This window comes from Leopardus geoffroyi, chromosome C2 (assembly GCF_018350155.1).
Source record: "Leopardus geoffroyi isolate Oge1 chromosome C2, O.geoffroyi_Oge1_pat1.0, whole genome shotgun sequence".
NCBI lineage: Eukaryota > Metazoa > Chordata > Mammalia > Carnivora > Felidae > Leopardus > Leopardus geoffroyi.
Window position 1 is genome coordinate 34,670,658 of NC_059333.1, and position 27,851 is coordinate 34,698,508.

The 27,851-nt window shown below is 36.1% G+C and overlaps 1 protein-coding gene across 3 annotated transcripts in view; it reads right to left on the reverse strand.

Moving 5' to 3' along the window:
- GBE1 (1,4-alpha-glucan branching enzyme 1) overlaps positions 1-27,851 on the reverse strand; it is a 289,236-nt gene that overhangs the window by 43,540 nt on the left and 217,845 nt on the right. For all 3 annotated transcript variants that reach the window (XR_006718266.1, XM_045501673.1, XM_045501672.1), the window contains exons 13-14: positions 8,449-8,633; positions 6,683-6,813 (exon numbers count right to left, since the gene is read on the reverse strand). Coding sequence is in view for 2 of the 3 variants with exons in the window: in XM_045501673.1 (XP_045357629.1) it covers positions 6,683-6,813; positions 8,449-8,633 (316 nt within the window). In the remaining variant the exon portion in view is untranslated. The remainder of the gene's footprint in view (positions 1-6,682; positions 6,814-8,448; positions 8,634-27,851) is intronic.

Here is a 27,851-nt window from a genome sequence, read left to right on the forward strand (position 1 = left end):
TTTTTGATTTCTTTCTCCCCCACAAATGGACAAGAAATAGAGGACAGAAATCTTGACTGAGCTATTGTTAGATGAATTTCTGGAACCAGAGGAGACCATTCCCGCACAACTGAACTATTAAACAAAAAATGCCAGAAATGCTGTTGAATATCTCAGAGCACTGAGTGAGAGGCTACATAGCACTCAGACATTTAAGAAAAAAAAAAAAAAAAGAAAAAAAAAGAAAAGAGAAAAAAGAAAGAAAGAAAAGACAAAAAAACACACTTAAAACCATTTGTGTTTTAAGGGCCTGCTCATTATTCATTACTGCCTATAGTCTTATGAATATATATTAAGCCAATCTAAAATTGTTACAGCAGTGGCAATATTTTAATCATGCAAAATATTTTCTTACTCTGTGATTCATCTTAAATTCCTGGGTAGAAAAATGATGCTAAATCATAGGCTCTTTATTGCCAGTGGAGGTGGGGATATGATCTGTCATTATCACTAAATCACAGGGACTGTTGGACAGTGTTTAACAATAAAAAATGATCAAAAGGACCTCTAGATAATGTTTAAACGTATTACTATCATCTTGAAACTAAAGAGGGCTAACCTGGCAATGAATGTACATTCACTTTGAAGCTATAAAAACAAAAGTAGGACCTATATTAAATATGAAATTGTTAGTAGGATTATCTCTACTCACATAAAAAATAGCATCATTAAATTGTAGTATAGAGTAAAAGCACACACACACACACACACACACACTGACACATACACACACACAGAAAAGAAACATGCTTACATCTGTTCAAAGTCATTGTTGTAGATCTTTTTTGAGAAAACCTTGTATATTTTAACACGTTTTTCTTTTTTTTAACCAAAACATATATAACCTGGAAAACCAGGTTGAGATGCTCTTACTTTTTGGTCCAGAAATTAACCTTTATATATAAATTCTTGATGGAATGTGACATTTAGCTAATCCAAAATTAAGTCCTTTGTTTTTGTTTGTAGCATAAAGCATAGCTTCTATTAAGCACAGTGTTACATAACCATGCTTCAAAGGCTTCTGTAAACTAAGCAACGCACAGCAACCTCTCTGCCTTCAGCAATCACACTCCAGTGAATCATCCAAGTGACCTTATTTGCTCATTAGAAACTCTGTGTACAGGTTGCAAATGTCAGAGTCTGAATTTACATCTTAAAAAGTACATCTTGCGGCAGTTTAATGAAAATATTTCAAAGATCTCGGGTCAGCTTCAACTATTTACTCATCTGTTCCCTTCGCTTTAAATATTTTTGGCTGGGATTCACATATTTTTCACAAGCCATACTTCATGATCACTCCTCTTAACATTTCAGGATTGTAACAGTTTAAAGCGCCATGTGGAAAGGAGGCCGCCCATACACTATTGTTTCCGCCCCCGTCTCAGCATGGTGACAAATAATTTAAAAACATTTTATTTTAGTGTTGTTCATGCTCTCGGAACAGTGTGAATCTGCACATCCCAAGACACACACATTACAAATAAGGTGTGGAGGCTTCAAGTTGACTCTGAATGTTATACAATAACCTTAAATTGATGTGATGCCTTGAAGGAGTTTGTTTGGCTTTGGACATGGAATGAGGACACATTCATATTCTACTTGAGAATACAGAAAAATTCCCTCGACTGGAGTATGTACATGTTACTCAGGGGTTATGAGGAAGAATTTCTGGGAAAGAACCTTTGGGGGTGATGGCGGGATGCTGAGGGAAGTTAGTTGAAGACAGAGAAGCTTGCCTATGCTGTGAATTTGTGTATAATTTTCTCATGCTACCTACTGCCCCATAGAACTATATGTAAATTATTTCAAGCATTCTAGAAATACGTCATCATTGGCAAATACCACTATTGCTACCGCCCCTAACCACACATAGGCACCCAGGAACTGAAAGAGGCACCATGGCATAGTAGAAAGGACATGAGCTTGGCAGTACACTGCTCAACCTTTATCAGCTGGGGGCCGGAGGGAAATTAGGCAGTTACTTAAGGGCCTGAGTTTACTGACCTGTCACACGAGGCTAACATAACCTACCTCATAGAGCTGCTGGGAATACGAAACTGGATACTTATTAAAAATGCCCAGGTAGGGCACCTGAGTGGCTCAGTCGTTACGCACCACACTCTTAATTTTGGCTCAGGTCATGATCTCACAGTTCATGGGTTCAAGGCCTGCACTGGGCTTTGTGCTGAGAGCATGGAGCCTGTTTGGGATTCTCTCTCTGCCCCTCTCCTTCTTGTGTGCCCTCTCTCTCACTCTTTCTCTCTCTCTCAAATAAATAAATAAATAAATAAATAAATAAATAAATAAATAAACAAACAAACATTTAAAAAACATAAACAACTTTTTAAAAAATGGCCAGCAAACACAAGGTCCTCAAAAGAGGTCCCCTAGCATCCACTCCTTCATATCACTCAAAATGTGGTATCATCATTTGTGTTATTCAAAATGGATTAGAAAGAACAGTTTGTCCTTGGGGGCTTAGCAGTTTTCCTTTTGATTCAATGCTGATTTGATGACATTCTAAGTGAAGAAATGTGATGAAAGACAATAATGATTCTGATAATATTAATGACATTATGTTTTTTTTTTCTTCTTTCTTTCTCTACAGCTAAACAATATTAAATTGCAGGCAAATATGACAGATTAAGTAAATGTTTTTTATCTTCCTAGGTATGAAATGTGTGACCTGCCTACTTGTCCGGTATATTTAGATCTGAGTTCTGCATCACCCACATTGCTATTTACTAATTAAAGAATGTTGGTGGTTAAAAGACCAATGTGAGACAGTGTATAAGCAAAGGGTATTCACTGGTTTTTTGTTTTGTTTTGTTTTGTTTTTAATTTTCTGGAATATGGCTATAGATTCCTTTTGCAGAAACATTACTATGTCCCTTAGCAGTACCATTAAGACCACATTTCAAAATCTTAGTGATACACATCAGACTTCTCTTTTAGCTTTCTGAAATGTATCATCTTATTCTGAAGTGATAGTTAAGGGCATCCTTAAAGTGTTTCTTCTACTTTGCCTGGCATTGTCCCCAAAATAGTTCACCTTACAACAGTTTCTTGGGAAGACAGTCACCACCTATTTCTACAGATTTGAGTGAAAGTTGATGTCTTGCTATTTGATAGACGCACAGGATATACAGGTTCAAAAAATGGAACTTGCTCAAGAATTCAGACATGTTACCTATTCGTGGTTTATATTTCACAGTGACAGAAAAAGTTCAAATGATGTCTTTAGAAACTTTAAGTTTGTTCTGGCACCAAATCCTACTTTGCAGGGAATTAAAAATTTGATGAATTTCTTGACTTGATTAATATAGCCAATCTTGCCACTGTGGATTCTTCACAGTGAAAATCTGTATTCAATTCACTGGCTCAGGAGTTGGAAATACCGATGGCACAGGACAATTTGGCAAAGTCAGAAAACACAGCATAGAAATCCTAATTTTTTTTTTTTTTTTGTACTTTCCATATCTGAAATGATTCTAGAATGCTGAGCTACAATGAATGTCTTTTAAAGGTATAGGACTAAAGTCAGAAAGATGAAAGACCGAAAAGAAATGAGACCTGTAAAATGCTAAGGATAATAAAGAGAACTCTTAAAGCTAAGCTTGAAACAATAAGAGCTGAAAGAAAGCATAGATGTATCTGCTGCTGATAGAAGATGGTATGATCGTAACATTAGTAACAGAGAACTGTTGTCTTCCCCGTTAACAGGTTAGAGGCAAAAACCAAAACATATATTCCAGAATTCCAGAATTCTAAACATCATCATTGAAATTCTTCTAAACATCATCATTGAAATTCTATGTACCTCCATTTATTAAAATCCCAAATTAAAACTTATATTTTACATACACATATATATATTTTTAAAGTAAGCTCTGTGCCCAATATGGGGTTTGAACTCCCAACACCTAGATCAAGAATCACATGCTCTACTGACTGAGCCAGCCAGGTGTCCCTAAACTTATATTTTCTATTCCCCTAACTGGTTACTCCACCTTGCTTTGCTATCCTAAATAATTATACCACTACCATTCTTCCCCTTGTTCAAAATGAAACCTTATATTTTCTCTTCTACATCCCAAGTCCAAACAACTGCTGAGTTCTTTCACAAGAAAGCAGTTCTATCCTATTGTCATTCCTTCAGCTCATGCCCTAATTATCTTTTACATGTACTGTAATTTCTCATAATTAATATCTGTACTTCCAATCTGTTTCCTCAAGAAAGCTCTCTTACACACTGGGTACATGAGAACTTTTCCTAAAGCATACATTCTTATCAAGTAGTTCCCCAGCTCAAAAACCTTCAGTGACTCACTATGAAACTATGGAAAAAAGTCTAAACTAATTAATATGGCACTGAAATCTTCTATTAGGTGATCTCAATCTATCTTTTCGGCTTTATCTCTTAGTATTCCTTTTTAAGGTCATCATTCTCCAATTAATTCATTGTGCTATTCATTAAGCATGTTCTATGCTTTCCAACAGCTGAGATGGCCTCCCTTATTTTTTTTCTACTACAATTTTATCCTTTTCTCAATGTCCAGGCTTAACAATCTTTTCCTTAAATGAGTCAATCCATCTATCAATTTCTCTCTCATACATTTATTTTTTCTTTTACTTATCTCCTGTTCTCCCATGGAACCTTCCCAGTCCCTTCTCATTTACTGCACTATGCCTTACAACCTAGTTTGTTTTCATACATCTCTTCTCCCCCACTGGCTTAGGGTCAAGGATAGTTGCTTAACAAAGGCTGCAGTAGATCCCAAGTGTACTGTAAATTGTAAATGTATTTTGGCTTGATTATAAAAAATTATATTTTGACTGTATTTTTATTATATCACATTTTCAGGTATAGAAAGATTTAGTGTAGGGCATTAGCAGTTTGGGGCGGAGAAGGGTCATGTTATGAGTTGCTATACATCTAGTATTTATTTGCATTTCTTTACAGAAATGGTGAGTACATTTGCTTCTTGGAACAGTATAGCTATTCTTCAGTGCAGGTAATCCCATCACATTGATGGGAGCATTTTATATGTTAACTGGGGCACATTTGGGCTAGTAGTCACAGCCACAGCCATCTCTCCTATGCTCTGAAGTCATGTGGAACTGTGCTCTGCTGGGAAGGAAAAGGGCAGGGAACCATTGCTCACCACACTCAATGTCACGGAATAGCACAGGGTAGTGGTAACTGCTGTGGTCTACTTAACTAGATAGCACTGTCCTGTTCTTTACTGTTGGAGAAATGGTCTGTCTGGGTAACCACTTCACTTCCAGAATCCTACTTCCCGAGTCCACTTTCTACTTCCTGGAAACCCAAGGTAGTTCTCTTGATCAATAAGCCAGTTATGGTGATATAATTCTACCTCCTAGAAATGTCTTTGAGGATGTGAGACTGAATTCTGGTCAACAGAAAATAAAAGAAAATTTCCTAAAGTGACTTCATTCTTAAAAAGAGGAAAAAAAAAAATCTATTTGCCTTATGCTGTGTCTGAAGGTTACGTCTGGAACCATAGCTGTTGTCTTATAACTATAGCAGGTACCATCCTTTGGACACTGCTGGCACCTTGAGAGTTGAAAGCAAAAAGAAAGAATGAACCAGGGAACTTCGTGACATTGTCACAGTGCAGGGGTCACACTACCTCAGGGCTTATTATGTGGCCAAATACATCTTCCTGACCGTTCGAGTCAACTGAATAGGGAGTTTCTTATACTGTAGCTAGAGATACCCTGACACATCGGACTTCATGGTGGCACCAGGCACCTGCTCAGGTGGCGGATGGTGATCACTGGTAGGACTTCAGGGAAGAAGAACGCTATTTACACTGCCTGCTTCAAAATTCGTGTTGGGTTGTTGCGAGGTCCTGAATCTTTTTTTTTTTTTTTTTTTCATGGATCTGGTAAATCATAATGTCCTTAAAATACACTGCACTTTCCCTTTTGCAACATTTACCACACTTAAAATTCCTAACATTTTTATTCTTCACTAGTTTAAAAGCTCCATAAGGGCAGTGAGTGTATCTGCCAGGAGAATTCCTGTATTTACAGGACCTAGCAAAGCGCTGACCCACCAGTGTTCAATAAGCAGACACTCAGCAAATATCTGGGAAATGAATACATGAATGACTAAATGAACATCAGAAACATTCTCTCTGTCATTTCCTCTGCTCACACTCCTATGCCCTGGTTCCTCACTGGTTCAGGCCTTCAAAAGTGAGCTATGTCCTGCATTGAAGGAGACAGGAAAGAGAAAAGGGAAGGAAGCCATCTTTACAGCTATTGTCTCCATCCTCGGTGGAGAAGGGGAAAGGAGATGATTCTCAAAGGCAACTTACAAAATATTTTCCTAGAGAAAAACTACAGTCATTTCCTGAAGTGCATATGGGATCAAAATATCATTTTAAAAAAATGTTCAGAATCATACTTTTTAGAACCAAGATGAAGCTTAGGATTGATTCAGCATAACAGAGCTGAGCAAAGATTTACCAATCAACTATTTCAAGTTCCTCATTTTTCAAAAGAGGAACTGAGAGCTACTGTCACCAAGATCAGCATTAGTCTTTCTTAGTTTCTATGATGTAATAAATAATTGAAAGCAGACAGTAACATTCACTGGCAACAAAAAGGATATTTTCCTGGCAATGTTGTTCCAACTCGGTAATCAGTGTAGCTCTTGCTTGGATGAAAGTTGAAAATAAAAACAAGGCCTGCTCTCTCAAAAGCGATGATCTTATTGCCTTCGTGCTTTTCACTCACATAGGCCTGCAAGAATTAACACATACATCACATCTAAATAATACCTAGATGCTGTTATAAGCAGATTATGTATTAAAAAGTGTTTTGGTCTTTATTGATAGCCCTGTTAGCTATTAAGTCAACAAGTGAAAATGCCAGTCCATTATGTTTTTTAACATGTTGCAATAGTGTCATATCAAACTGTAACAATAGTCTCAAAAATGGCTTAAAGTATAAAAATCTCACTAGCTATAGACAACTTCAAACAAAGCATAGATGATTAACATTGTGGCTCAGGTTTTAAGAACACAGTATGTATGCTACATGTAAAATGTGTGTGTGTGTGTGTGTGTGTGTGTGTGCGCGCGCGCGTGTGCACATGTGCTCGTATGCATGCTGGATCTGTTTACAAGTGAATTTTCTTTAAGACTTTTAGTCTCCAGACTAATGACTTAAGCTACACAAAATTACATTTTAAAATAAAATGTAACATTGTTATTGTACTGAGATTTCTGAAGTTGTAGTTATCTTAAAAACTTTACATTATTGCCCACCTTTGTCAGATTCAATGGCAACATAATGTTCTTTACAATGTATCTCTTTTTTTTCTAAGAAAAGAGAAGGTCTAAAAAGAAATTATATCTACAAGGTCTCCCATGTTATACATCATGTTTTCAGTAGGCAGTGAGAAGCCTTTGCTTTTTCAACACCACCCCCTTGCAGCTCCAGCTTTGAAAGGACTTATTTCCATGCATATCAGCAGAGCCACTCTTGGTAATTTAGCAATGTGAACTGAGACTCTAGAGTAAACAGCATGCCTTTTGGTATTCAACATTGTTCCTGTTGAAAAGGAGCATCATTTTGCTCTCTCTTTTGGAAATTGCATTACTAATAAACGTGATTAGGGCATTCGTGTCATGTAGCCAATCTTAGTGAATATATAAGTACCTTTGTTCAACCATTAAAAAAAAAAAATCATAGACACCAAAGTAAAAACACATCAACAGTAATTTCAAACAGCACCAGTAAAAAGTAAATGGATTATAAGTAACACATACTATATGCTAATTTTTGCAAGGGAAAAAAGCCTGTATAAAATTTGCGCCTGTTAATTACATTTTCTAAAACTTATTGAAAATGAGGACTTTAATTCCAGAGGAGAATCAAGCTCATGAAAAATACAAAACAGCATGCAGGTGTAATGGCATCTAGTGAGATGACAAGTTAGAGCGGTAAAGGAAGGAGGGGCGGGGGGAAGAATAAAGAAATCCACATGTTGTCCGAGTAGTCTCTTTACGACAGCAAAATTATTTATATAAAGAAAAACAGTCAAAACAATTAAGATGTTTCTACAGCAATTTCCAAAATGGACTCCATGCCGAGCTTTTGTCATTTATTTTAACCAAATGAAATAAAAATTACTAAATTTAAACAGCAACAAACTAAACAGGAGAGTAAACAGGGCATTATGTTTAAGATTTTCATTATCTATCAGAGAGACTTCAATGACATGTTTTGACAACCCGAAGTATGTTACAGGGCACTACACACTGAATAATAAAGTGCTGTTTAAAAGATCTGCATATAGATTTAAATCGATTGCCATTCCAAGCATGTACAACATTGGTGACTAAAACATAACATTTAGAATAAAGAGCTTACCTGTGGAGCTGAAAGCCAACCACATCTTTCTTCCAATTTATTCATATCCCTGTCAAAGTTATTTAGGAACTTATAGCGAAGGAGGTCATCATCAGTTAAATGAAACTGCCTTCTGGCATAATGGTAGCTCTCATTATTTCCTTTTCTTGGGAAGTCTAACCATTCAGGATGGCCAAATTCATTACCTGTGTGGAAGAACACATATAAGCCTCACCCAGTAATATTAGCATTTCTTCCTAAGGTGACTAAATAATTATATCTGTTAAAGTCCTTAAAATCAGTGTAGGTTATAATTTACTATAGCTGCACCCTGTGAAGGATGTACAACCCTGCTTCAAAGACAGCACAGGGCAGCACAAAGGGTACCGACCGCATCTAGACCCAGAATTTCAGGGTCTGGTGTTAGTCCGGCCACATAGCTCTTGCAACCTTTGTAACATACCTTTTTCTCACGCAAAACTGAGACCAGTTATCTCAATCATACTTATTTCATCTCTGAAATAAACCCACTAGCTCTGAGTAACTTCAAAAATCTGTTTCCATAATTTCTGTAATCTGTACAATGCTTTACAATTTCCAAAGGCTTTGAAGGCACATTATATTTTGATTCTCAGTGGGAATCTTTGTTATATTCATCTCACAGATGAGAAATCCAGAGCGTTGGACAGTTAAGAGAATTGCCCAAGCTCGCACAGATAATAAGTACAAAAAACAACTATTACAAGTTAGTTCTTCTGATTAAAATCCAAAGGTTTTAATGAGGTGCTTTCTACCTCATCTCCACATTAGGCAAGTACGTTTTAAACTTCAGGTGCCGTAGAAACCCAAGTCTTCACTCTTTTATTCATTTTTCCTTATTTCTTTCTCAGATCCATGCGTTACCATCAGATGTATATCTTTAATTTCAACTGCATGTGTGTGTGTGTGTGTGTGTGTGTGTGTGTGTGTGTGTGTGTGTATGCATGTGCTTACCTAGGACACTTGATTTAGAACTATTTAAATATTATTTCTCACTATAATGATGAGAACCAGAAAGTCAACACACTTGAAAAATGAAATATAATAGTAACACCCACATATTCTTCATTCTCAAAATTGAATTTAGATATTGGTTGTCTAATAGATTGGCCCTCATTGTTTTCCCCAAGGTGGATTTCTACTTTACAGTTTTTTTCCCTTAAAATTTAAATACTACTTTCCAAAATTTACTTTCATTTGCCACTTTAACGCTGCAATTTCCTGAGTCACAAGTTTCTCCTTTGTGTTAGAAAGTACTATAGCCAATACGAGTGTCCTACTTTAATGAAACTAATACAATGATATTCCAATAAGTAAAAACTAGGAAACTAGGATGCAATTCAAAATGATTTACTGTAGACTTGCTTTCAAATGGTAACCTCGGGTGGCCTGGGTGGCTCAGTCGGTTAAGCGTCCGACTTCAGCTCAGGTCACGATCTCGTGGTCCGTGAGTTCGAGCCCCGCGTCGGGCTCTGGGCTGATGGCTCAGAGCCTGGAGCCTGCTTCCGATTCTGTGTCTCCCTCTCTCTCTGCCCCTCCCCCGTTCATGCTCTGTCTCTCTCTGTCTCAAAAATAAATAAACGTTAAAAAAAAATAAAAATAAAATGGTAACCTCTGCTAAGAAATGCTGCAATTTACATTTAACTGTTTGAGACCAAAGTCATTAAAATAAAAATAATATCCAAACAAATATATCTATAGCAGTTTCATAACAAAGTGTCTACAAACATTTTGCTGAATTCTAGCATTTCAGTCTAAATATTTCTTACTATTTTGCCTGCTATGTGAAGAGGAGGGAACTGGATTTCTGATTCTATGGGTCTCTATTTACTTTAGGATATCTTCAAGTGACATAAGAAATTTTCCTCTGCCGTGCTTAGGAGTCCTGCTTAGGTCTGGAGCCTGATTCACAGCAGTCCATGGGGTACCTGCTTGATCATCCATTTAGTTGGCAAACTGGTGCACCTTCACAATTGTAGTAGAGCACATTCTTTACTGATAAGGAAGATACTGCCAGCCTGGGGGAAATTAGATGTCTAAGTACTAGTGAGATTTCAACTAGTGGAGAACTTTGGAAAGACTAGAAATGACAAGATGTAGCTAAAGTTTAGTAGCCTACATATTGGATCCAGCCTTTCTATAGGCACAATACTTTTACTTTGGTATGGCCGTGATCTCTGGGTTGACTACCATATTAATCAGCAATTCCTTTAGCCTTTTCTGGGGGAGACTTTTACATCATTGCCAACATGATTATCACACAGAAGCAGCAGCAAATGGTTAATGTCTCTTATTATCTGTCAGGTACATGCATTGCACATGAATTAATTCATTCCATCTTCAACAATACTAAAGTAGGTAGTATTATTGTCCCAAGTTTATAAGTAAGGAAACTACAGCATAGAAAGTTATTAAGTAGAGGGACCTATGAACCCAGACAGTCTGGTGTCAGCACCCTGACTCTTAACTCCACCATATTGTCAGAAATAAATACCAGGGAAATACAGTGCAAAGAATGACCAACCTCTCCTACATGGACAGATTCCAAGCTAATGGAATGCCATGCACAGATGCATTGGAGCAAGAAGGTGAGATGTAGTGAAGAGTTGGTCTAGCCATGAAACAGGGTTAGTGGCGGGGAGAAGTGGGACAGACAGGATTAGGTTAGATTAGGACAGGCCTCATAAAATTAGGACCTTACATTACAGGCAATAGGGAACTAAAGGCTATTTTCTAAGTTGGGGAATGAGGAGTCCAATTGCATTTATTATTAAAATACCTTGACGGTGTGAAAAAAGACACTGGATATTGGGGATAGTTGAATAGTACAAAAACTAACATGGAATCCAAAATATAAGGTAAGAGATGACAAGAAGCAGCAGGAAGAAGGAAAAGAATGATTCAAATTCATTTCATGTACACTGTTGATGGAAATGCAAATTGGTACAGGTACTGTAAAAAACAGTATGGAAAAGTAGAATTATACTATATGATCCCATAATTCCACTACTGGGTATTTATTCAGGGATCACAAAAACACTAATTCCAAAAGATATATGCACCCTATGTGTATTGCAGCATTATTTATAATACCCTAGAAAAGGAAGCAACCTAAGTGTCCACTGATATATGAATAGATAAGAAAGATGTGGTGTATGTATGTGTGTGTGTATAAAGTATAGGAATATTATGCAGCCATAAAAAGGAAGAGGTTGTGCTATTTGTAACAACATGGATAGACCTAGATGGTGTTACGCTAAGTGAAACAAATCCAACTGCAGAAGGCAAATACTATATGATTTCACCCATAAGTGGAATGTAAAAAACAAAACAAACAAAAAACCCTCAAATCAACAAAACGTGGAATCAGCCTTGGAAATACAGTAAATAAACTAAAGATTGCTGGGGCACAGTGGCCAAAATAGGTGGCTGGAATAGGAGATAAAGGCTTCCAGATGTGGAATGAAAAAAATCACAGGAATAAAAGGTACAGCATAAGAAACATAGTCAATGATACTCTAATAGTGTTGCATGGTAACAGATGATAGCTAAGCTTGTGGTGAGCAGAGCATAATGTATACATTTGTCAATCACTATAACACCTGAAGCTAATGTAACATTGTGTGTCAACTGTACCCAAACAAAACAAAAGGAAACAAACAAAAACACAAATGACATTTATGAGGTGGAAAATAACAGGATTTGATGACTGCCTGATCAATGCAGGTTGTAAAGAAAAGGGAATTCTAAGGGTAGTTTTAAAGTTCTAAGCTCGGTTGACTGAGTAGTGCCAGCATTAACCACACTAGAGAAAAATGGTGACAAAGGAAGTGTGTGGGAAGGAGATAATGAGTTTTTTGGCATGCTAAATTTAAGAACTGAAGAATACACAGGCATCCGTGGATATATAATAACATTGATAAAAATAAGGTACTGAAATTCAGGAGAGAATTGGGGGTGAGGACCAAGAGTAATTTGTTAAGGCCTCACTAAGAGACAGTAGATATATACACAAAAGGAAAAAGGCCCGTGGACAGCATCCTAAGGAACTGCTAGCAGAAGATTAATTAGAAAAGACTGAGGAACAATGGTTACCAAAGTAAGAGGGACATCCAAAGAAATATATCAAAGGCTAAGAAGAGTTTCAAAAAGGATGGTCAGTGACAAATGCTATAAACTAAGAAACACTAAAAAAACAAAACAAAACAAACCACAAAACAAAACAAACCAAACAAACAAAACAAACCAACCCAGAATTTGCTATATTACCATCCATTTGGTATAGGAATAAAATAATGTAAGGCTGTGCTTTTCCATCTATAGTATGCTCCAGAGGAGGTTTATAGATTCCAAGGAAGCTTATTAAAAATGTCCATCCTCCAGATGAACATTCAGTACCTGATTCATTACCTTTAGGCACAGTCCCAGACAGAAATCTACATTTTCTTCAACCTCCCTGTACTGAAAGGAGGTGGGCTAAAGGCCACACCTGAAGGAGAACAGGGTAGACATTTGAAAGTTGTTTACATGTCTACGTAAAAGTTATGCATTATGATGCCCATGGACACAGCAAGACTTGTGTTTTAATTCTAGTGAGCCGCTTGTATATGAATGTAGGCAATCTAATCTCTCCAGTGCTCAGTTTACTTGTTTGTAAAATAGGATAATATGTTTCATAAACACTCTTTTATGATCCAAACATGGTAAATGAGGTGCTGGGCACAGGGTCTGGCAGTTATCAGCTTCTAATGTACAGAAGCTTTCATGTTACACACGTCTGCGCATTACTGATGCTGCTCAGCAAAGAATTACATAAAGGGCAATACATGAGAGTTATAATAAAGCTAAAATCTAAGTGAGGGAACTGATTCACCCTACTCTACAGCAGACATACAAGTAACCAGGATGAATTCAATAGGCAACTAGTTAGTTGACTCCTCTTATTTTTCATGGTACAAACTTATTCCTTTCTTTAAAGTACTGAAATTCTACACTGATGCAATTATTCATTTTTTTTTTTTTTTTAAGTAGGCTTTATGCCCAGCATGGAGCCCAATGTGGGGTTTGAACTCAGGACTCTGAGATCAAGACCTGAGTTAAGATTAAGAGTTGGACGCTTAATTGACTGAGCCACACAGCTGCCCCCTTTATTCATATTTTTAATAATACAAACCAATTTCCCTAAGCCAAGTGTTAGTGACGTTTAAATTATCTACTATTTTAGACATTTAAAAAGCAGAATTTAGTGTGAAAATAATTTTGCTATAAGACACCCATACGGATGGGGTAAACCAGATGGCTATGTTAGGAATCCCCTCTCTACTTTTTTCCTTTGTTATTTCTACCTGTTCATTTTGTAAAACCTCTGAATATGTTCTCAAGGGTTATACATATATATATATATATATATGTATATATATATATATACGTACATATGTACATATGTATATAGGGTTGTTATATAAAAATATAATGGTATATATATTACACATATACTATATATAGCATATATATTTATATACTATATTTATCATTTACTGTATAAGTATATATAGTATACAGTTGGTTACATTCCACTTAAAATTAACATTTTAGGAACCGTCTAAAACTAGAGTTCTGCTTTAGCTGGAACACTATTGACACTTGAGGCTCCCATATCTCCTAATTTCTCCCCAGCTTTCTAGAAAATGTGACCTCAGGTTATAGCCTCTGTTGCTTGTTATCTTTTCCAACTGCCTTAGGTAGACTAAGAAGGTGAAAGTATAAATTCTCCACTGTATGGTTTAGTTTCTCTCTTAGAATTCCTCCTTGGCAGTATAGTTTTCATCAGTATAGAATGGGATGGTGTTTGACCAAAACTACTGAGGATGGTATGAACCCATTTCATAATCTGATTAAAAGCTAAGTACCTGGTCCCCAGAAACACACACACACACACACACACACACACACACACACACACACACACACTGGATATAGCCTTAAGGGCTTATGAATTCCATTCAAAAACTGATACAATGTGAAATCACATTATCATTTACTTCTAACATTCTAGCATGAAAATCCACATCCTTATAATCTATAACATAAATAAGGATTTAAGAGTAGCATAATTACAATGAGGTAAGGTATACAGATTATTTAGAGGAATACAAGACACATAATATGTGACAATAAATATTACTTTATTATAGTATTATACTTTCTTTTATTATGGAAGTAACACACTCATAGACACATTTTTTTTTTAAACACAATTACACACACACCCACACACATAATCTAAACTCTTATGAAATAACCACTTGCTATGGTCTGAATATTACTGTTCCCCCAAAATTTGTATGTTGCAATCCTAATCCTCAATGTGATAGTATTAGGAGGTAGGGCCTTTGGAAGATGTTTAGGTCATGAGGGTGAAGCCCTCCTGGATAGGATTCATCTTCTTATAAAGAAGACTCCACAGAGCTCCACTGCCCCTTCCAACAGGTAGGGATAAACTAGAAGTCTGAGAATGGGAAGAAGGTCTTCATTTGACTGTCCTGGGACTCTGATCTTGGACTTCCAAACTCCAGAAAGCATGAGAAATACATTTCTGTCGTTTACAAGCTACCGGCTCTGTGGCATTTTGTTATAGCAGGCCAAGTACACTAAGATAACATCGTTCTCTTTCAGTAAATATTTTATTTATTTTCATTTATATCTATATCTATAACTGTATATCTGTATCTCTATACCCATATACATAACCATCCTCTCATCTATCTTATCTCCCTATAACTTGTTTTGAAGAAACATAGACTTCTATGCTATTTTGAATTTTAATATAAGCATTCTCCATCTCAAGAAGTATATATCTCTCCAGGATGGTACTTCCTTATGTGTATACAATGCAATTTTATTTAACCATTTTCCTCATGTTAGTCATTTTGGCTTTTTTTTTTTTTTTACTATTTTATTCTTATAAAATGTGAGCAATTTTATAAATACATCTCTGTACACTTGCCTGGTATTTCCCTCACAAAACTGAATATGTAGAATAGCTGTTGAGAAGGTAAAAAGCAGATACGATTCTAAGAGAAAACATTTCCCAGGTTTTGAACATGACTAATTATTTGAAGACATAGGCACAAATTAACAAGCTGTTACTGGAAATAATGTTCACCACACACCCACAATTATATTCTTCAGTGCATATGTTTAAAATTCTACTTTTAAAGTATTTTTAATCATTTGAATTTAAGATTTCACTTTATTGTGCTCTAAGACTTGTTAATTTTAAACATTCATCTTTTTAACAGCATATTAAAAATTATTAACAATTAATAAAAAGCAGGTTACGTGAGGTCAAATTAAGTACTTGAAAAAATAAAAGACAAAGATGAAACAAGACAAATGTTTGGTGTCATAATCCAATTTAGGATTTTTTTAATGTATTTTAACTTTTCACTTCATTTATCCTTTATAAATATAAAGTCACTACTTTAAAAAAAAACATTGCAATAGCATATTTATATATTATGGAAAATGAAATTGAATTTCTAAGTTAGAAAAAAGAGTCATTTAAAAAAAATCAAGATTTAATGAAGACCCTATTCTAGTAGAGAATTATTTATTAATCTCTATTAGAGACTAATTTAAATTTTCTGAAAATCTCCTGGACAGGCTTCTTTTTAAACCAAAAGGTAGAGAAAGTTGCATACAACAAAGAAATAGATAGAAAAATTATGTTAGTGATTGCAGACAAAACATTCTACAGGGTGGCTTTTGAATGTTATCTCTGTTGTAAATGAGCTGACAAGGGGCAAATTAAGTTTAATGTAGACAAACGCAACATTAAATTTCATATTTGGTCCAAAACTGTAAACACAAGCATAAAATAAATGGAAGCAAATCACAGAAAGACTTTCAAAGTGACCTTGGAATAATAGTGAACCATTCTCAGACTGAACAGAGAAAACTGGAAAATGCCTGTTAGTATCTTACACTAGCTCACAGCTCACAAACCTAATGAAGAAAAATACTACCATTAAAACAAGTTAAGAATGTTCTTCTCAGCTATGGTCTACAAATTACTTAGGAAATGTGGCAGCACTTGAGACAGTACAGTGAAATATGGCCACCCAAATAAGCTTATAACTAAGGGCTGCTGTATATAAAGATGGATAAGAAATCTAAATTTATTCAGGTGATGGCACAAAAGGTAATTGATTTGTTTTAGCACAGATAACTTGATGGAATAGTAGATACATAATATGAATACGTATTTTAATTTAACAAAATAAAAATAATGTATGTATATATACTTCCAAATCATATACAAATGTTATGTATACATTCATATATAACATATGTATATATTCCTCCATGAATGCAACAAGCATTTGTAACTTGGAGTTCATGTATTGCTAGGGATTTCCTGATATTCATGCAAAATGTTGTATGCATATTCATCTGTGTGTGTTTCTGAGGAGAGAGATGTTTCCTTCACATTCTCCGGGAGTCTGAGTCTTAAAAAAGGTAAGAACTACTCACTGTATTAGTAACTAGAAGAATGGGTCATAAAGTAAGAGTTTCTAAACTATATAAAAAAGAAAAGAAAATGTGGAAGCCTAAATTGAGGGAAGCATTTTTAAAACCTTGAGTTGTTTTATTCAACAGATAAGAAGCTTAGAAAAGTCACATTTAAACTGACTCTAGCACACACAGGCAATGACTGTGACACTCAGGAACAATACTTCTAAGTCAAAAATATGCATTGCAAGTAACTTGGCATTAACCATCAAAGGATGATCTTTCTGCTTGTTAAATTATGACTATGATCACTAATGTAACACACAGAATGTTACTTATTTCCAAATGAAGGGAAGACAGTAATTTTTTGAGCTGTCACTTGGGCTATTTTGTAAGAGAATTCACAGTTTATGCCATGATTCACTGCACTCACTATAGTAACAGAACTGGGTGCTTCCAGAAAAACTGAAAGCTCTGGCTAATAAATAAGTTTAAAACAAAAACAGTGAAGCAAGTGACTAACATTGCTATAGTTAATTAATGATTCTAGAAAATTCTACCAAGTTCCTTCTTTCCTTTCCATTTCCTCTGTAAACAGCACCATTCATGTCTGGTTAATTGTGAAAAACCTCTAGGCACAAAATTCCTATTGGGATTGCTTTTCCTGTAATTAATTTTTTGCTGTTTGATGTAAAGGTCCAAACTATAAATTGACAAGAAGCCAGCTGGTTCAGTGATGAAATTCGAGACAATACAACTAATGAAAAAAAGCCCCAGCTCTATTAGCTGAACATTTTGATTAGCAGGTTTGTGTGTTTTGTTTCTCTAAACTGTAATGCATACTAATTTTACCTAGGAATTAATTAAAGTCTATCACAGATTCCATACTGTGGATGTTATACTGAATGAACGTAGCTATGAGAATAAGGTATAGTGCTCCTAAAAATGTAAAAAAAAAACAAAACTTTAGTTCCTACTCCTTTTAACTGTACTGAAGACTAACTCTTAGAAGGAAGTATCTACTTTCAAATCAAACACTTTGGTCTTCCTCTAGTCTGTTAGTGATTACTCAACTCATCAAAGGACGGGGCACAACATAAAATATTTTTCCAAATAGAAAAATAAACTTTCTATTCATTCCTCTGTCCCACCTTTGGTACTGATCAATGTGGTTCTGATGGTTCTGATCTCTGGGTTCTGTGGCAGGTGCCACACCCTTTTTTTTTTTTTTAATCCCCCTCCATAGCATGCTCCACTGCACTATACCTACAACAGAGACTCCCTTAATATTTGTTAAAGTTGGATTTTTCCCTCTACAATTGTTAAAGATCTAACATCATCTCTTTTGAGGCACAGAAATGAAATATAACAATCAGACCAAGAAGAGGGTATGTCAACAGAGGCAAGCAGAATAAAACTCAGCAGTGGTGCTGGGGATTTACCATTACAGTCCACCCCAGCCTCTGTGCTGTGGATTTTAGGTAACTCATGGTTGATGCCAAGTGTATTTATACATACACTTTAAATAAATATAATATGTGTATAAATACATACGGGAGTGCATGTAAATATGTATATATGGTACAGTCCTAATGAAAATAGTAAAAACAGAGTTCAATGTCCTGAAGACTGTTTTGAAGTCAAATGCTCAACCTAGTTTGGTCTCTAGGTCTCCGGGATCCCCCCGTGGTACCTCTCTCATGCACACTCCTCCTTTAAAAGGTACAAATCACTGATTATATTCTGAGTTCCGGGACTCATTGTATTGGTCATATGCTCACCTACAACACAAGATTATATTTTTTAAAAATAATTTTTATAATGTGTACTTATTTAGAGAGTGAGCAAGCAGGGGAGAGGCAGAGAGACAGGGAGAGAGAGGATCCCAAGCAGGCTCTGTGCTGTCAGTGCAGAGCTCAACACAGGGCTCAATCCCACCAACCATGAGATCAAGACCTAAGCTGAAATCAAGAGTCATAGATGCATAACCGACTGAGCCACCCAGGTACCCAGATTGATTATAATTTTAAGAGCATTAAAGTGTATCCTGTGCATCAGATAACATGCTTACTGCATATCAGCATGATCCCTGTCCTCATAGAGCTCACAACCTGACAGGGGAAGAAAGACAAAATTAAACAAGTATAAATATATATATTTCCTTTTGAGAGGGTATGGAGGACAGGGCTCAAAAAAGTGAAAGGATAAGAGTAAAAAACAACAGAGTAGTAGGAAAGGAAAGGAGAGAATGCCAACAAATCCCACCGAGTCCTCACCTCTCCTTGCAAAAAGGAAACCGTGGAGGCACTGAGATGGAGGCAGAGCAAGGTAGAGGACAGGCCCGAAACTATGCCATTGGACAGGCAGAGCGGGGAGTGGCCATCTTAGAAACCTAATCTGTGAATTCTAGAAAATACCTGTGGTGTTCAGAAATAAAAACTGTCTTTGCATACTAGGCATGTATATGGCTTTCAGAAACATACAGGGTAACTGATGTCATGGGAGTGGATAAAATTGCCCGGGAAGAACATGCAGGAAAAAGAGCATAAAGGGACAAAGCCCGAGGAACACTCACATGGCACCATGGGGCAAAGGAAGAGGGGTCTGGAAAGAAACCTGAGGGGGAAGGGCCAGAGAGAGAAGAGGAAAGTCATGGCTAGGGGTAGTGGGGGAGACTGAAGACTGACCCCAGGGAAGGAGGGTTTTGTTGAGGAAATGGTGGTCAACAGCAACAGGAGTCATGGTTGAACTAAAATCTCAAGTCCTATAGCAAACAGACTGAGTAACAAGACAGAATATTTGTGAATAGAAAGGGAGCAATAGCATGATGTATGCAGTAAAACCAAAGAATTGAAAACTGTATGTTGAGTATTAGATGCTTTATTTTTCCTCTTTGTTTATTCTAGGATATTCTGATAGGGAGTATCTAACTAAATACCTAGGAGTGAATGGTCTGCCCTAACTATACGTAAGCTTTGGACTCATAAATTTTAAATTCTGAGGTGTTTTATAGTATATAAAATGCACCATATCTTAAGACATTAAAAAAAAAAAAGACTAGTATACTATTAGATTTTCTTAGAATTCCTACAACAAATTTACCAACTATATTTTGAATAAAATACATGAGAAATTCTAGTCGTTAGTGTCCTAGGTAAAGGGGACGGTGACCTGAGTCAAACACCATACGTGCTCTCCCTTTCCATCTAGTATTACCACCCACACCCCTGAAAGAGGCCAGGAATGGTGCTTAAAGTTAGAACCATTGTAGCAATGCTGGTGGATACCCCCAATCTTCTCCTTGATAAATTATGCATAAAAAGTCTTGAAGAAAGGGCCAAATGAGCTCTGCGCACTTCAAAAAAAAAAAAAAAATTCCAACTTAAACTATGGGTGGACAATGGTCAAACCCATCAATCCCTCTACTTATCTACATGATTACAATTGCTATAAAGAGTAAATTCCTATCAGCAAGGCACGGGATAGTGGATGAAGTAAATGGTTAGGTTAAGCATTTTGATAAGAAGTTGTCAAAATAAAACAAACATAAAACACTCTTAACTATCAATGTTCACATGTACAATATAAGGATAACTTTATATTGCATATACATGTAGTAGAATAAATGAAGACACACTTATAATCCAGTCTTACTAGTTATGCTAAAGAATTAGCATTCTTATATTGAAGGGTAAGGACTTATCTCATCATGCTTTTATTTAAATCAAGAATATGGAAGAACATTTTAAATAAATGAAACGTAATCATAAAACTATATTAAGATAATAAAAGCAACAGTAATTCCTTGAGAACCCTCTGTATACACAGACTCTATGCTAGAATTTTAGAAGTTATTTCAAATAATAGTCACAAAAACCTTCAATATGGGAGGGGACTTTATTCCCATTTTCAGACAATAGTTCAGGAATATAATGTGACTTTCTAAGATTATGCATGTATTAGGTGTCAAGGTTGGTATTCAAAGTTAGATTTGTCTGTATTCTTTCTAGGGTATCTGGCATGAGGTACTTGATTTGAGCAACATTAGCTGGAAATCTGTTATGAATGTACAGACATTAGGGAGGATAATAAAAAAGTATAAAAAGATGTGTAAGAATGCATTTCCAATTTCACTATCAAGTTTACAAAGAAAGTAAATTTATTACTGACTTGTGCCTTGCATGTTCTGCTATCTGGATGTTACTTCATGTTATAGTTGTTTGGTCTCCATGAGGCCTTTAATATCCTGCAGGAAAGCTTTGGTGCTTGAGTTTCCACTTACACTTAGATACATATTTTTCCTTATTGAAGCAATATTATTGAATACTATGATTTTTTTGGTGTTGTATCCGCTGTTTTGTTTTTGCCTGTCTCCTTAATAGACAAAGGATAGATACACCATAATTTCATCTCTTATCCTTACTGCCTAGTTTAAGTAATAGCAGGCATATATAATACACATTCAAGGATTTATTAAATGTGTTGAAAGAAGAAAATGAAGGAAATCATGTCTGCTTCCTATAGTAGGCTATATATTACTTAGAGTAAGTTTTAGCTTACTTTTGAATACCCAGTTCAGAGCTGAAGGACTCAAATAAAGAAAGTGGGTAACAGATGATTCCTTACTGATTGCAAAATCGGTCTTTAGGAGGGTCATAAGAAAACCCGAGGAAGCTAATAACGATGAGAGAGCTTGGGGCAAGCTGAGAGCAAAATACAGGCTGCTCCCCACCCCCGCCAAAGTGGAATATGTGTGATATTCCTCAGACACTTCTGGCTACACAAGAACAAAGGAAAGGGGTTTAAGTGCTTGCCATGTGGAAAACTAAGGCAAATGAAAAATTAAAATTCCTTACTGCCTGCAGTCCATTGACAAGTCCTTGAAACCTGCAGAGTGACCTCCCTCTAGGAGCTCAGCTGCCTAGATGAAGACATTTTGCTGGGGGCAAAAGAGAACCTTGGCTTAACATTGTCCCAATCTCAAGGACCTTGTAAATGTACTTCCTTTATCCCAACTGCCCTGGGATATATGCTGGCAATCATGCTCCAAGCTTATGGACCCCCATATGCATCTGAGGGGTCTCATGACTGAGGTTTTATTAAACTATGAGAAATGGTGTTTCCCTAGCAACAGTTAGCCCCTCAAGTCCTGGAAACCTCACTTCCAAAATTCCTTAGAGACTTACCCTATCCTTAACCCCCTCCCAACCTGAGGGTATATAGTAAGTATCAGCACCCCAGTGCAGCTCTTCCTGCCCAAGGGTCCTGTCCCAATGCTTTAATAAAATCACCTTTTTTGCACCAAAGATGTCTCCAAGAATTCTTTCTTGGCCATCTGCTCTGGACCACCCCACAAGCCCCCCACCACCCCAAAACTTCATCACTAAGGGGTGGGGAGGGGTAGATAAAGCAGAGCCTGTCCACACCATGGGGTGGGGGGGATGAGTGGATGTAAATCAGGAGAGAAAAGATAAACCATGTTTTTATAGCCCTTATATTATCTTACCTAATTGTACATTGGCTACTCTGAAAGCCAAGTCAATAAGAATTTCAAATGGTTTCTGTTGCTATGTATACTTTGACCTACATGCAATTTTTGTGGCACAGTTTTGATTTAAAATAAATAATAAAGGTGTAATCAAACCAAGAATAAAACAATGAACAAAACAAATAAGACTAAATAGAGAATAACTGTCACTTTTAGGCAAAAATACAAAAATATTTTTTTAAAAAACTAGACATTATTTTCTTAAGAAAATTCATAGCAGCAGGTAGTGGGCTTTGCCATTCATTCTGAAACCATTTTGAAGCTGCAGGAAGCAGAGGACCCAACATTTTCTGTGGGGGGGGGAGAAGCAGGGGAATAAACCACACTAAGAAAGTGATGGGAAGAGTTTGAGTAATGCAATCTTAGCTGAATTCAGATTTTTTGCAAGCAAATTACAAATGCCTTAGAAAATGGTTTGTTAATGGATAGGACTGTAAACAGTGTTAACGGTTTGCATGTGAATAGGGCACCAGCTTAAAGACTCCACACCTTTTTAGGTGGTAGAAAACAAGTCAAGAAAACAGGAATGTGAAAAATAATATATTGGCTGATTACAAAATTGATTATACACACGCGATTTTGTGGCTATTCTAACTTTAGGTGTAGACTCAAAAGTTTAGTAATGGAGTCAAATTGTGCTATTTTCCCCTACAATTTGCCTATAATTGGGATATGCTACTACTGAGTCAGAGTTGGTGCCTTTTGCAAACATCCATAGTAATAGAGATGAACAGATTTCCCGAATGAATTACCGAGAGCTAAGTAGAGACATTTCAAGGCGAAGCATATAACCACAGGAAATGAGACTGGAAAGAAACCGTTCACTGAAATCCTCATGTATGGCACAACTGACATAAATTTAATTCAATCCTGGTTTCATTCCAGGCTAGATGAGCACAAGAACCTCAGGCTCTTTCAAGGCACAGCCTGCTGAAGCTTTCCAAGGTTTCACTCTCCCCTCCCCACAGCCTTTTTTCTGCAGCCGGCAACTCCAACCCCCTAATAGAGACACTTAACTACCTGCTTAACTTAATCAAAGGACCAGTATCAGTTTGCCTTTGGAAGATGCTTCCATTGCTCCAAGTTCCTGCCAACAGCCAGTTAGCCTTCTCTGCTTCCCTGCTGTCAGCTCTTGCTTCCTCTCAGGCCACTGGTGCCAAAAAAAAAAAATGAGAAAAAAGTTCCAGAGCAGCATGATGGCTTGCGGGCAAACACTGTGAACTTCCTCCCCCAGTAAGAAGAAAAGTTCTCAGTCTTTGCACTGACTGCCTTCAGGTGTCTCTCTCTCTCTCTTTCTTTGCTCTGGGTAACACTGGTTTTGCATTAAATATATATATATATATAATGACAAGGTTGTGAATTAGTCTATCAACTGTCTTGAAGGAAATTAAAAGAGAGGGTTCAAAATTACATAAGTCATTTTAATGTCTTAAACGTAATATTTAAATTATCATACACAAATGTCCCAGAGAGGATTGATACAATGTACGCACCACCTCCATCACTCTCCACATAAACCACAACATTTTCCATTGGTCTGAATCGTTCTCTGCATTTCCATACAAGTTAAAATTCTAAATGAGGGAAACAATTTGGTAAAGAACATAGAAATGAAGCAATACCCATTAGTAATTTAATTAATTTTGTGTTTAACTTTTGTCATACCCAACAATTTCATGAAACTATTCCATTTAGAAATGCTCATCACTATTATTTGTCCCTGGATGAGTAAAGTTTCTGTGCTCTCCTTTGACTTTTATGTCCCAATATTACAGATACTGCTTCAAACAGATGACACATGGTAATATGATCATGGCCAATGTTTCCTGCCTGTACATCTTCTTTCCGGTTAGTCCTTGACTTTGACTTGTAATGCTTGTTTTTGCCTCCAGAAATCCTGTCTATTCTTCAACAACCAGCTTAAGTATCATCTCCTGTGTCAGAAATATATGTCTCCTTCAGTCAGAGAAACATTTTTTTCTTGTTTTCTTTCTTTTCGTTTTTTTTTTTTGTTTTTTTTTTGTTTTTTTTTTTTTTTTTTTTAGCTAGATAAACTGCTTTCAAGAAAAGACACATTTTGTAAGTTCCATTTATGGCTCTGTGTCTAAATTTTGTCCAATAATATACAAGCAGGACTGTTATGAGAAGATTGTTTGAAAAGAGCTAATTCAAATGGGAGATACTCACTTTTTGTTCCTCTTCCTTCTTCCTTGTGTGGAAAGCATGTTTGGTACTCTGACTGGACTATATAGGAAGGGCAGCATTTCAGTTTTGTGCCTTTCATTCTATACAGTGAAATGTTTCTACATATAGACATACAGTTAAGTGAATTTAATGTAATTGTACCAAAAGGCCAAAGGGTGTGACAGATACCTAAGTAAACTTCCATTTGTCAGGTTAGAAAGTATTTGTAGAGTGCAGAGGGAAACAATATAAAGTATGCTATTTGCAAAGAACATATTAAAGTCAATCTGAAATAAACATAGTGTATTAAATTTTAAATAACATAAAGAAAACTATTCAGAAATAATGCTATAGTTTGCCTAAAGGGTAAAGAAATATCCAAGAGACTCTAATTATACTAAAAACAAGATTAAAATAAGCAACCAAAATTATAGCATAATAGTTATCTGGGTCCTTCACAAACTGTCAAAGTTTTCTCCAACTTCTTGAAGTTTTACAAAGAATCATTAAATGTGTCAGGTATTTGGGGGGAAAAAAGAAACTTTTAACATTCCAAGTGACAGATGTCAAGACTCATGAATATTTAAATATTCATAAGTTATCAGATATTCTAAACAATTGTCTAGGAATATGTACATATTTGCTTTAATATTATTCCTGGGATCCATTAAAAAAAAACCTTATAGGAATAGTGGAGCACAGAATGAAACATGCAAAGAAAATAAACTCTACTGACTTACAAAACTACATATTCTATTGCTCAGTTTTATGCTTTCAAATAATTTTCTGAGTATAAATTATGCCATCCAATAAATAAAGAAATTATCTTTAGAAAATAGGCAAAATTGTGTCATGCAGCAGGGGAAGCATGGGATATAGATATAAAAGACACAAATTTTCGGAGTCTGTTTTCCACCTATGATATATAACTTCAAGCATATGACTTTTCCTTACTTGCAACATAGTTAGAACTTGGACTCAGGTCATGATCTCACGATTCATGGGTTTGAGCCCAGCTTGGGCTCTGTGCTATAAGTGTGGAGCCTGCTTGGGATTCTCTCTCTCTCTCTCTCTCTCTCTCTCTCTCTCAAATAAATACACTTAAAGAAAAAAAATAACTTGGATTTATCAAATACTTATTACATGTGTGACATCACTGAAAACTCTTATCATCATTAAATATTTTAATTGTTACAAGGGCCCAGCAAAATAGGTGTCATTACTGTAATCTTTATTTTTGAGATGATAACGAAGAGGCACAGAAAAATTAAGTAATGGGCAAAGATGACACCAATAGGAAGTAAAGCAGCCAGGATTAAAATTTAGGCAGTGTCTCCAAACCTAACTCTTAACCATTATGTTATACTGGCTCAAAATCAACATTATAAAAAGGATACTGACTCTGCAGTTTTCACTAAGTGAAATCATGCATGTGAAAATAAGTTAAAACTTTAAAAGTCTAAATAAATGCCACACACATAGAAAATGATGTGGGAGTGCATACGGGAAAAAGGACACGAATAAAAAGGATGCTGTGACTTGGCCACTGGCTGAATGTTAAGAACAAGCAAAAGGAAGGAACAACTAAAATGGATCTTACAGTTTAACCACCCGCTACTGGAAAGAGATGATAATACTAATAGTAATAACAATTCTAAAAAGGCATCAAAATTTGTTGGGGGAGGATTTCAGTTTTGGGTTCAGTGACTTTGAGGAGTTGCAAGACACCACATAGAGATCTTAGGCAGGTAGCTTCAAAATTTGTTTGTAGCTTACGACAAAAGGTTGAATTTTGAGTTGCTGGTTTCAGGATTATCTACATTAAAAAGATGTCCAAAGTCTCAAAGTAAATGAGCTTTCTGAGAAATAAAGAATAGCGAAGACATAAAAGAGGCCCAGGACAACAACTGGGCAAACATGAACATTGTAGGGAGAAACAAGACGAAAAGGAACCTGTGGAAGAGACAGAGGAGGCACCACTGGTCGAACACAGAAGGCAGGGAAGATAAAACACAAAGAAAGCCAACAGAATCAGGTGAAAAAAAAGTTCAGGGAGTGGGTGCAGAAATCTGCAAGCCAATGATGTCTTTGGAAACCAGAGTTTCCCCATTGTATAGAGGGCGGCAAGACACCTGAGTGTGAAATATGAGAAAGCAGGGTTAGCACACATAACTACATCACGAAGTGTCGCAAAGTAGTAGAGGGAAAACAGATGTTAGCTTCAAAGGTTAGTAACCTATTCCTCAATTTGTAAAACGTGCATTTATTTATTTATTTATTTATTTATTTATTTATTATTTATTTATTTATTTTTTAGAGAGAGACAGAGTGCCCGTGGGGGGTAAGGGCAGAGAGAGTTGGGGACACAGAATCCAAAGCCGGCTCTGGGCTCTGAGCTGTCAGCACAGAGCTTGACACAGAGCTTGAATCCACGAACTGTGAGATCATGACCTGAGTTGAAGTTGTACACTTAACTGAGCCACCCAGGCACCCTGTAAAACGTGCATTCTAAAGCACTGTTTAAATTTGTTCTGATATTTTCTCAGATTCATTTCTTATTTTATTATAACTATCAAAATAGTTTTAAAAAGTGTGTATCAAAATCATGGTGAAAAGGACTACTAAGTCCAGTCCAATGCTTACTATGGATATTGCATATTTCCAGGCACTGCAAATGGAAACATTTTATTTAAGAACAATTTAAAAACAAAAACAACTTGGGTGTCACTAATGTGTATCATCAATTTCCAGAGGAAATGCTGCTTGGTATGAAATATCTTGTGCTAACGGTCAGAAAAGAGCAAATATACTGATAATTATTTTTTAAAATGCAAAAAGAATTTTTTTCTACCAGTAAGTCATAATAATTATATTTGCCTTTTACAATTAATCTTTCCAATATAAAACAAGGTATCACTAGGAAAATACTCCTGACTCATAAGAAAACAAGTATTCTGTGTACCCAAGTTTACATTAATAGAAAATATTGGGAAACAAGACTGTTTATACAATTGGATTTCAATGTTAAATGCTAATGTGTATAATGATCATAGTATTTTCTTCTCTAAGAAACTAATTTTCACAATATGCTTATAATAATATAGAGATATTAGAACTGTTTCTAATTTAAACATGTGAC